The sequence below is a fragment of the Arachis stenosperma genome, chromosome 1 (genome assembly GCF_014773155.1).
Source record: "Arachis stenosperma cultivar V10309 chromosome 1, arast.V10309.gnm1.PFL2, whole genome shotgun sequence".
Classification (NCBI taxonomy): domain Eukaryota; kingdom Viridiplantae; phylum Streptophyta; class Magnoliopsida; order Fabales; family Fabaceae; genus Arachis; species Arachis stenosperma.
Genome location: NC_080377.1, coordinates 129512439 through 129524379, shown reverse-complemented (window position 1 = coordinate 129524379; position 11941 = coordinate 129512439). Strand labels below are relative to the sequence as shown.

Sequence of the window (11941 nt, the reverse complement as noted above, 5' to 3'; positions counted from 1 at the left end):
CCTTTAAAAAACACAAAAAATTATAATGTCAAAATATATTACTCATCTCATTTTTATATCTAAATTTTTTAGCTTAATTCACACAAATATAATGTAAAAAAGATGTATCACAGATATATGACTATTTTAAAATATTGAATCTGATATGTTGTGAAAAATAAAAAATTTTACAATATTCAAATTCAATCATCTGATTTCTAATTTTAAAAATTAAATATTTTTAAAATTGAAATCGAACTCTCTAATTTTACTTTTTAAAAAATTAAAATAATTAAAATATTAAAAATGGATTATCCAATTTTTATTTTTAAAAAATTAAAAGATAAAAAATAAAATTGGATCTTTTGGATTTTCAAAAATTAAAAAATTTAAAATTAAAATCAGACTCTCTAATTTTATATTTTTTTTGTCCCTCAATAAATTGAACCATCCGATTTGCATATAATTTTAAGAAAATTACTCTATATTAAAAAGAAACACCAATCCTTCTAATAAGAGTGCATATCACACAATTTCAGTCTATATAAAAAATAGCTATTAAATAAATTTCGATCTTTTTTTTAATAATATGAGACAATGCGATTCTTTTGTCATTTTACTTTTAAGTATCATGTTATTACTGTTAAATTAGTTAAAGACCTAAATATATCAACTAAATAATTTCCATTATAAATTAAAAATAAAAATGACAAAAAGATCACGTTATATCAAACATTAGGCTGTATTTATTTTTTAAAATAGGATAGAATAAGACACTGAGAACAAAATATAAGGGACAAATACACAAAATTTTATATTCTTATATTCTGTTTGATGATAAATTAGAACAAATTATAAAAATATAATTTATTTTCATTTGTTTCATTAAAGAAATTTGAGATAAAAAATATAATAATAAAAAATATAATTATGAAAAATTAATAAAAATAATAAAAAAATAAAAAATAAGTTGTGTCTTTATTAATATTTTCATATCTTTTCTTAGAATAAACACAAAATAAACTAATTCAATATATTTAGACATATTATTTCTATTTATATCTTCTCTATCAAATATAATTTTATATTCTCGTATCTTTGTCTTAGTATTCTATCTTTGTAAACAAATTTAACTTTAAAGAACAAGGATCGAATTGAACTTGTTTTGTCATGAACAATTTGTCTAATGCCATAATAGCCAAAATTTAAATTGGGTGTTAAATAAAAAAATTTAAAATATTTTGCTAACTTATACCTAAAGACACATTTTAAAGAATCATATAAAAAAATTTTTGACTAAAAACTACTATTGAAATTATTTTTTTATATTTTTAATATATTTAATATATTAAAAATTTAAAAGTTTTTTATTAATGTATTCTTAACATATGTTCTTATTATGACATAAATTAGCTAAATCCAAAATTAAAATGATTATAATAAGATATTAAATATTAATAAAAAAATAAAAACTCAGTATTAATTATTTAAATTAACGTGGTCAACTCTGGGCGACTGTTGTACCCATTATTGATCAAAAACCTAAGTATGAATAAGGAGTAGATATAAAAAAAAAAGTTATTCATTACGTTATTTTATTGAAAAAAATTAAAGAACCAACTACAATATATATAAATCTTCTGTTATTCAATTAGTTGAGTCTAGTTTATTATCTTTTAATTGATTTTCTAGCAAAATCGTTATACATTAAAGTTATCTTTTTAAGAAAAGAAAAAAAAAAATTTTAACTAATCAATTATTTAAGAAACGCGTCAAAGTGGCCCACATACGTGTGTGAACGCGGAATATATACAACACAGCCATAACAATGTCGAATGTTGAGAGTTTTTCATTTCCAATTTTCTCTGCGCTTTTAACATCATCAATAATACGCTGCAATCATGTCATCATCATTAGCAACACGCATTCTATCATCGTCATTCATAGTTTCCTTCATAGTTCTCCACCTTTTCTTCCCCTGCAGAGCCGATGTTGGAACCGCTGCTAGTTACTCCCCTCCATATTTACGTAAGTTTTACATGCTCGCGAATTCTGTCCTACATATCCAGTAATTCCTTGACCAAGTTAAATGAATATTTTATTTGAGATGGATTAACTTTTTGCGTGTAAAACTGAAGAATATTGTGAAAAATAATATATAAAGTGGATATTATAATAGCTATTATATTAATCAACTTAGGTTAATTTAATAGTTAATTCATTATTCAGTTTAAAAAATGATAGAGTTTGAATGTTATTTTGTATATATAATAATTTAATTAAGACTACTTATACATTTTTAAAAAAAAATTAACATGAATTTTATTAAGGTCATTATTTTTTTATATATATTTTCACATCATTTTTTTATTTTGTTTTTGTTTTATGTAGCTTCGAAGTGTTATGGGACGGAAGCCACAGAGTTCCCATCGAGCAATCTGTTTGCGGCGGCGGGAGATGGAATATGGGACAATGGGGCAGCTTGCGGGAGGCAGTATCTGGTGAGATGCATCAGTGCGGAGCAACCAAGGACCTGCATTCCCGACCAAAGCATTCAGATCAAGATCGTTGATTACGCTGCCACCGCTGTTTCGGCCGCCTCGGCTAGCGGCACTACCTTGGTGTTGTCCGACAAGGCATTCGGCAGTATTGCCAATACAACTGCCGTCTTAATCAACATAGAATTTCAACAGTAATAATTAATTAATTAATTAAACTCTGATCTGGCTCTTCTTCTTCTACCTAGTTGAAAGATTAAGATTTACCTGTGTGTGCAGGGTGTGATGATTGGTATATGTAGCTTCGGCTAGTGCTGTCTGTATTGGGACCCTGTATTATTATTGGCGTGGCGGCTCAAAAGTCAAGTGTTAAAAGTGGCGACTCTTGAATCAAGGAAGATATTTGTCTAAAGAAGGCAGTACGTACCTACGTCGAAGGTGCCTTCAATTTTAACATTTCAAGTGTACGGATTTCTCAACTATTTATTTTTGTTTTTATTTTCGTGGTGTGTGTGCGTTTTTTTTGGATCTGTGTAGGGGCGGTTGCTTTGGATATTAGAATCAAGTATACCAAGGCAAATAAGCTACACAGGATGTTTCTACCTCACTTCTGCCTTTGGATGCTTTTGGAGTGGCATTTCCACATTTAAAAGTATTATATGTATAAAAAAAATTAACTATTAAATTAATTATTATATTTTTGTGTATAAATATTATTATTTAACCTATTTTTTATGTGTATATTATATATTGCGATATATATTTTATGTGAATAATTGATTTAGTAATTAGCTTTTAATATATTCTAAAAAATTATAAAGTTAAATGGTAAAATTAATGATTTAAATTTTATTCCAAGTTTTAACTCAATCAGATTAGTCCTAAATTTTTACGAGTTCAGTTAATATGTGCTTTAAAAATATATAATAAGATTATTATTAATGAAATATTTTAAATATTTTTTTAATAAATACAAAATAAATGCATTAAAAACTTAAACTATTTGTATTTTTTATTTTAATTATGTAACATATTCAAGTCTTTTTGACAACCAAGTTTAATTAAGTTGGTCCAAATCTAATAAAAATCAGTTTCATTAGAGAGAGCGTGTCTACACGCTCTAACTTCTCAACATCTCCAACTTCTTTGTGTTTCTTCTTTTTCTTCACATATTTTCTCCTCATTGTCATTCTTTTATTACTACTATTATTGCTGCATTTTTTTTCTTTTCTTCTTTTATTTTTCTAGTGATTTTGCAGCATTATGTGTTTTTTCTTTTTTTTGTTTGATTTTTTGTTTTTATTCTTGTTAATACGGTAAAACAAGAAGAATTATGAGAAGGTAAAACAAGAAGGAGAAGATGAACATGAAAAGAAGAAGACCATGATGATGAAGAAGAAGAAGAGGATTATGAGTTTTGAGTTATGCAGAATTTATCAAAAAATAACACCAAAATTTTTTAAGTGTGACACAGAAGTTTCTCAATTTTAACACGGGAATTTTTTAACCGTGACACAAGTTCCTGTTAAGAGGGTGAAACAAGAATTATGAGAATATGAAACAAGGAGAAGAAGAAGAAGAAGAAGGAATGAGAGTTTTAAAGTGTGAAGAATTTATTAAAAAATAATACCGAAATTTTTGTTTCTTCTTCTTCTTCTCCTTCTCTTTTTTCATATGTTATTGCAGTTATTTATTTTTTTTGTTTAATTTTTTCTTTTTTTTTGTTTTATTCCTATAAGAAAGTGAAATAAGAAGAACTATAAGAAAATGAAATAAGAAGAAGAAGATGAAGAAGAAAAAGATGAAAAAGAAGAAGAAAAAGCAGTAGAAGATGAGGAAGAAGAGGAAAAAAGTTTTGAATTGTGCATAATTTATCAGAAAAATAACACCAAAATTTTTTAACAATAACACATAAATTTTTTAGTTTTGACACCGATAAAAAATATCTTCTTTAATGATGTATTTTTCCGTTCTTTTTATTCTTCTTTTTTCTTTTTTCTGTTGCTCTTACTTCTTCTTTTTAGAAATATTACTTCTCATACAAAAAATATTTTCAGTGTTGTGTATTTTGTGTGGTTACTTTGATATATAATTTTGTAGTTGATATTGTTAGTTATTATACACCAAAATTACTTAATGATTACGACACACAAACTTAGTTTGAAAATAAGTACACAAACAAGACTAAATCATGAACAAAACACATATCCAAAATCAATTTTAGATCAAACAACATCATCAATATGGCTTAAATGATGCCAAAACCATTACAATTACATTTGATGACCAAATTACACCAAATTCAAGTGACAAGACTAAATGTACCTCAATTAACTCAGAAGTGCACTGAAATTACTTTATGATTGTGACGCACAAATTTAGTTCGAAAAAAACACAAAAACAAGACTGAATCATGAACAAAAATACATCTAAATCAATTTCAGATCAGACAACATCATCAATATGGCAAAAATTTGATGATAACGATAATGATAATGACGATACGTACAAGAAGACGACGATGATGATGATAACGATGATGGTGGTGGTGATGATGATGATGATGATGATGATGATAGAGGAGAAGAAATTCAAGTGAGAAAAGAAGGAGAAAGAAGAGGAGGAGAAAGAGATTGTGGTGGTGGTGATGGCAATGACGATAACAAAAGAGAAAGATAACAAAAAATGAGGAGAAGAAGAAGAAGAAGACGAACAAATGGGTGAAGAAGAACGTGTGCGCGTGAATTTGAAGCACCAGAGGTGTAGAAAAGTATGCACGTAGATTTAAAACCCTTAATAACAATTTGGTTGGATTTGATTAAACTTTTGACTTGGTTGTAGAGTTTTATTCTTTCTATTTTTGGCACAACTGCACAAAATAACTAAATCCACTTTTTAGAGAGCAATTACCTCACAAACATTAGTGATGTCGTCTTATCATGAGTTTCAGAAAGTATTGAAAAACGAAACAAAAATCAAAATGTGATCATATGGCAAAGACAAAGAGAAAGATAGGATTGAGTGGTTTGACTTCTTCATATGCCATTTTTTGTGATGGGGTTTTGGAGGATTGATCTTGAATATTTAAGGTTTCAGATGAAAGTAGTAATTTGCATAGAAGGCACCTTGAAATTTCATGCTTTTCTCAAAGTGATTGACATAGTTGGTGTCTTAATGCACTAATGCTATATTGGTGAAGGCTATGGTATGGACATCAGGAAACATCCAGACGTATGGATGCCAGGTGTATGTCTCCATCACACTACGCGTGTGGGATTTACATGGACCTGGGAAGTCAGGATGTACGATACTATCCTGACACAAGAAGTAAAGAAAAGTGGTTTTCAGATGTGGGCCATTAATTTTGTAGAGGATTAATTGTTAAGGTGTCATTATAAATGCAAGTATCTGGTTAAATAATTTTTGGAAGGAAACACTTGGTGGGCTGATTGGATTTTTGACAGCATTGGGCTGTGCATTTTGGACTTTTTTTGGGTGAAAAATTGTTTTGTGTTGACATTTTTTGAATCAGGACAGTAGTCAGAGCTATCTTTCTTAACGCCAACCTAGTAACTAAGAACCAGTAAACATGAGTGAAAATGGCAAATCCAATCAAAGAAAGAGGATTTTAAATTTATATAAAAAATATCATTGTAAACTAGGAAAAAGAATTAAGGGGAACACATTCATCGAACACAATTGAAGGGAAGGAAACCTCAGAACCTTAGCCGTTATACTTGGATGGTGCAATAGCTGGAGTGTGGTGACGTTGTCCCCGAAGAATATAGAATATTGTGGTTTTTATTAGTTGGCCAGTATCGGAGGGCATTTCATACACGATTGGAGTCTAGAGCGATTGGTATGTTCTGGTATCTCTCTCTGTAGAAAGTTGTAAAGTGGAATTTAGCGGCTAATGATTTTGATTCTATTCCCAGTAGTTTCCTTTTGATTTTTATAAATCCCTTATTCGATTCAATGTGGGTTTTGTATTGTGGTGTGTATGTTCTAAGTTATGGATTTTGACAAATATAAAATATGTAGCAATGTTAGACAAGTTCTCGCCGGTAGTAGTTAAGGTAGTATGTGTTTGTGTAGATATAGATTAAGCTAGTGTTAAAATTGTGTGGTTTGGATTTAGAATATTTCGTTGTTATGCCCAGTGGATGGAAACTGAAGTTTGTTGGGTTACATATTCAGCTATGCACGAGTTTAAAAATACTTATGAATGTACATAAGAGAATGTCTATACGATTTCATTTGGTGTGTTATTATTGGTTGTGTCACGAGTTGTGCTTGTGAAGTTGTAGATGACAACAGCCAACTTGAAAAATGTGTTCTACACACGGAGTGATGACGGTGTTGACTACAGAGATGTTGGTTCTTTGACCGGTGACGACATATTAAGAAAGGTATTTCCAAACGAAAAATATGCATACGATTTCTATCAAAAGTTGGGAAGGTTTTATGGTTTTGGAATTTAGAAAGGGGATATGTTTAAGGATGAAGGAGGGAACCTAATTAGGCGAAGTTTTTTTGCAATAGAGAAGGACTCAGACATAGAAAACACTACAACCGGGTGGATAGGAAGTGGCCCCATAAGCCAAAGACAAGGACCAACTGTGAGGCAAGGATATGCGTATACTTTGACAGGAGCAATAACATGTGGAGGGTGAAAAAGGTTATCACGAACATGCACTCACACATCATGACATGGTCCACCTAATTCCAAATTTTCGGTCCATGACAGAAGCGGCAACAGCTCAAATAAATGGGATACAGGTGTGTGAAATTTCGACGTCTAAGACGATGCAATATCTTGGCTGGCATGGCCGGAGGGTATTCGCTAGTTGGATTCCTGAAGAAAGATGCTTATTAGGCCTGACAGCATGGACCCTACCTACGGGTACCCAATCTGACCCAACTCGGTCAGGTAGAGTTGCCAACTCGATCCGCTGCGGGTAAGATTGGACGCGGAACAGGCAGGGTGCAAGTTGAGCCTCAACCCTACCTGCCGTACCTGCACCACCCATATATATGTATTATATATTTAAAAATGTTACATATGGGAGTTGAACAAAAAACATTCAGCATGTGCAAAAAATTTTTAGCCACTGAACTAAGTTTATAAATTTGTAATGTTAACATATTTATTTCTATAAAACTCATTTCTCATTTAATGAGATATAAATACAACTCTAACAACCTACTTGCCCTCAATCCATTCAGATTACAAACCTTATTTCACAGCCTTCACTCTCTCAGTGGTGCAAGAACCCTAATCCTTTTCTCTCAAATCCAAATCTCTCCGCACTCTGACTGTGTTGCTGTGGCTACTCACGTTAGCTGTGTCTGCCGCAACTCGCATTGATGATGGTTGATGAGCGGATAATTTGTACGCTTTTTGGCATTGTTTTTAGTATGTTTTTGATATGATCTAGTTAGTTTTTAGTATATTTTTATTAGTTTTTAGTTAAAATTCACTTTGCTGGACTTTACTATGAGTTTGTGTGTTTTTCTGTGATTTCAGGTATTTTCTGGCTGAAATTGAGGGACCTGAGCAAAAATCTGATTCAGAGACTAAAAAGGACTGCAGATGCTGTTGGATTCTGACCTCCCTGCACTCGAAGTGGATTTTCTGGAGCTACAGAAGCCCAATTGGCGCGCTCTCAACGGCGTTGGAAAGTAGACATCCTGGGCTTTCCAGCAATATATGATAGTCCATACTTTGCCCAAGATTTGATGGCCCAAAACGGCGTTCAAAGTTACCCTCAGAATTCCCAGCGTTAAACGCCCAAACTGGCACAAGAATGGGAGTTAAACGCCCAAACTGGCACCAAAACGGGAGTTAAACGCCAAGAAGAGTCTCTACACGAAAAATGCTTCATTGCTCAGCCCAAGCACACACCAAGTGGGCCCGGAAGTGGATTTTTATGTCATTTACTCATCTTTGTACACCCTAGGCTACTAGTTTTCTATATATAGGACCTTTTACTATTGTATTTTCATCTTGGTTCTTCTGGTTCCCTCTCTGGGGCCGAAACCAATGATCACTCTTGTTCTTATGTATTTTCAACGGTGGAGTTTCTACACACCATAGATTAAGGTGTGGAGCTCTGCTGTACCTCGAGTATTAATGCAATTACTATTGTTCTTCTATTCAATTCCGCTTGTTCTTTGTCCAAGATATCACTTGTTCTTCAACTTGATGAAGGTGATGATTGACGCCCATCACCATTCTCACCCATGAACAAAGTGACTGACAACCACTCTTGTTCTACAAGCATCTGAGGCTTAGTGAATATCTCTTGGATTCTTTAATCGGAATCTTCGTGGTATAGGCAGGACCTGATGGCGGCATTCAAGAGAATCCGGAAGGTCTAAACCTTGTCTGTGGTATTCTGAGTAGGATTCAATGATTGAATGACTGTGACGTGCTTCAAACCTGTAACCTACTGGGCGTTAGTGACAGACGCAAAAGAGGGATTCTATTCCGGTAGGGGAGGGAACCAAACCGGTGATTGGCAGTACTGTGACAGAGTGCGTGCATTAGCTTTCACTGCGAGGATGGGAGGTAGCTATTGACAACGATGAAACCCTACACGAGCTTGCCATGGAAAGGAGTAAGAAGGATTGGATGAAGACAGTAGGAAAGCAGAGAGACGGAAGGGAAGGCATCTTCATATGCTTGTCTGAAGCTCTTACACCAATGATATACATAAGTATCTCTATCTTTATCTTTATGCTTTATTCGTTCATCACCATACCCATTTGAGTCTGCCTGACTGAGATTTACAAGATGACCATAGCTTGCTTCATACCAACAGTCTCCGTGGGATCGACCCTTACTCACGTAAGGTATTACTTGGACGACCCAGTGCACTTGCTGGTTAGTTGTGTGAAGTTGTAGTGATCACAATTTCGCGCACCAATGGTGTTGCAATCTCCCCTCACTCTTGTTGCCAGCTTGCTCGCAAAGCACGTTCTCTGTTCAACTTGCCTGCGTCGGGTCGCCGGCTCTATTGTACCCTATCCTATGCTTCATTTCTCTGTTCAACGCCTGCTCATCGTGCTGAAATTCTCAAAGTATTTTTAACTGCCTTCAAAACTAAAACTCAGTTATTATTTAATTTTATTTTAATTAGATATGTATCTGTGTGTGCACAGTGCGCGTATGTGTTTCAGTTTTTGTGTGCTTTAACAAATTAATAATTAGATTTAATTTAAACATGATCTTCAATGGATAACCTTTTGCCTAATATTGTGATAAATTTGGCCATAATTCTGATTTGGTCATTCCTTGGTTTAATTAACATACATTAATGAAGATATTTGGAAAATATTTCTTTGAATAAGAATTAAGAATCTCGTATAAAGGTGATGAAAAGTTTAATACAAAGTGGGAGTGAATGAAAATTGGGACATAACATTTATAGAATTATTATTTGTGATAGTGAGTTTGGTAATTGTGAATTCAAAGCATAACTTATAAAAATATGAGTTATTGTTTGGCTCCTTTTCTATTTTATTTTATTAAAGTATATATGAAATAAAAAAAAGGACGATGACTTTTTAGGTGAATCAAGCAGTTTAGGAATAAGAAATTCAATTATGTTGCAGAAGGATTTTTCATTGGTTTAGTTATCACTATGTTAGCTTCTTTATTGCATAAGTATATATGGAGTAATGTATTGTTTGTTTAAAAGAGAAAACATCTGCAAAAATAAATAGTTATAAATGTGTTTTTATTTGCTAAATTTTGTCTTTAATGAATACTTAAACGCTGATTGTTTATTTGTTAATTATTTAGTAATATTTGTTTAATTAATTTTGACTCATTTCTACAATAATAAATCTTAATTTCTTATACCTTTCAAAAAGAGTGAAGTTGAAATCCTTTTATTTAGATTGGTTGGAAGTTGGAACAGATGCTGACATTTTTCTTTAAGTTTATGTAATTTTAATTTGAGTTCATGATTTTATAGTGTAAAAGTACATATGCAGATTTTAATTTGAGTTTGAGTTGAGTTCATGACTTTATGTTGTTTCTGTTATATGCATATAAATTATTTGTCATAAATTTTTATTTCTGTAAAAAAAATTATTTAATCATTAAGAAATTAGAGATGGGAGTTTATTGGTAAGTGTTGTTTCTGTTTCTGTTACATTAATATATTTGTATATCTGTACAAAGTGTATTTGAACATGTTATATTTGTACATATTTGTAAGGAATTCACTTCGAAATGTCAAGTACCAACATGGATGTAGTGACACAAGATGTGGTTGCAGAAGAACAACAAGAAAAACTCCCAGTGGAAGCAACCGCTAATTTTATTCTAGGAGAGTCCGCTTCGATTGAAAATAGCAATAAATTGAGCTTGAAGAGTGTTTATTGACAATACTTTAAACAATTTCAAGAGAAAAAAATAGTAGAAGGCAAAATGCAACCATTACAAATCTGTTTTTGGAGCCAATTCAAGAAATAGGACTACAAATTTGAAGAATCATGTGGTCCACTATTGTAAAAAGGATCAAATTAGCAAACTCTAGGCAATCAATAATTGTTAATTCATTATCTAAACATGCAAGGAGTGGTGCAAATGCTTTTGTATTTGATCCATCTTATACAAGAAGGTGTATTGCCAAGGCCATTTGTATGTAATATAAAATAGTTGTATCAAAATGTGTTCCCTCGATTAAGACAGAAGGATCCTAATTACAAAAGTTTTCCAAGCAATGAGGAGTGGGACCTTGCTAAAGAAATTTGTGGTAAATTAAAATTATTTTATGGTGTGACATAATTGTTTTCTGGTACTCAAGTTCCAACCGCTAATATTTTTTTTAACAAAGTATGTGATATAAATGTTGCCTTGAAAAAATGGTTTGTTTTTTCAAATCCACTAATTAGTAATATGGCATGTAGTTTAAGGGTAAAATTTGATAAGTATTAGAAAAAAATTCATGGCATGATGGGTGTTGTTGTCATTCTAGACCTTAGGTATAAACTTGTTAGGCTTGAGTATAAATTCTCAATGTCAAAATCATGATGAGTGCTCAAGTAAAATTGAGAGGATCAAACAAATATGTTATGACTTACTTCATGAGTACCAACAGAATCCGTTTAATTCAAGTAATGTATTTGAAGATTCTACATAAGAGATACAGATGAAAAAACAGCAAGATGATAATACTGCTTACTAGTTGTATATCAGACAAAAGAAGAGAAAAAAAGGTTCATTTGTAAAGACTGAGTTTGATCATTACATAGAGGAAGATGTTCATCATTTGAGTGCTGACTTTGATATTTCAACTTAGTGAAAAGTAAATGGGGCTAGATTTCCAACTTTTTAAAGAATTATAAGAGATATATTTACTATCTCTATGTCTACTATTGCTTCTGAGTCTTCTTTTAGCAGCAGTGGTCGAGTAATTTCTCCTCATCGTGATAGTCTTCATGAAGATACT

At 31.8% G+C, this 11941-nt stretch overlaps 1 protein-coding gene across 9 annotated transcripts; it reads left to right on the top strand.

Moving 5' to 3' along the window:
- The first annotated feature begins 1804 nt into the window (after nt 1–1804).
- Nucleotides 1805–8600, top strand: LOC130973522 (EG45-like domain containing protein). Of its 9 annotated transcripts, none has more exons than XR_009084176.1 (5): nt 1805–2007; nt 2371–2671; nt 2757–2896; nt 3015–3129; nt 3807–4123. XR_009084176.1 is itself a non-coding variant. In XM_057898093.1 (3 exons), the coding sequence occupies exons 1-3, from the start codon at nt 1881–1883 to the stop codon at nt 2761–2763; spliced, it is 435 nt and encodes a 144-aa protein (XP_057754076.1). In that variant the 5' UTR covers nt 1805–1880; the 3' UTR covers nt 2764–3235. The 9 variants fall into 9 exon arrangements, 1 of the variants encoding a protein (XP_057754076.1); XR_009084171.1 differs by having other exon boundaries at nt 2757–2915; XR_009084173.1 differs by lacking the exons at nt 3015–3129; nt 3807–4123 and adding an exon at nt 8005–8600 and having other exon boundaries at nt 2757–2941.
- Nucleotides 8601–11941: the final 3341 nt, after the last annotated feature.

What these genes read in the sequence shown, in the direction of transcription:
- LOC130973522 (XM_057898093.1), top strand. Translation starts at nt 1,881, where the DNA reads ATGTCATCATCATTAGCAACACGCATTCTATCATCGTCATTCATAGTT. An exon ending in TTACTCCCCTCCATATTTAC is followed by an intron (nt 2,008 to 2,370) that starts GTAAGTTTTACA and finishes TGTTTTATGTAG; the next exon opens with CTTCGAAGTGTTATGGGACG.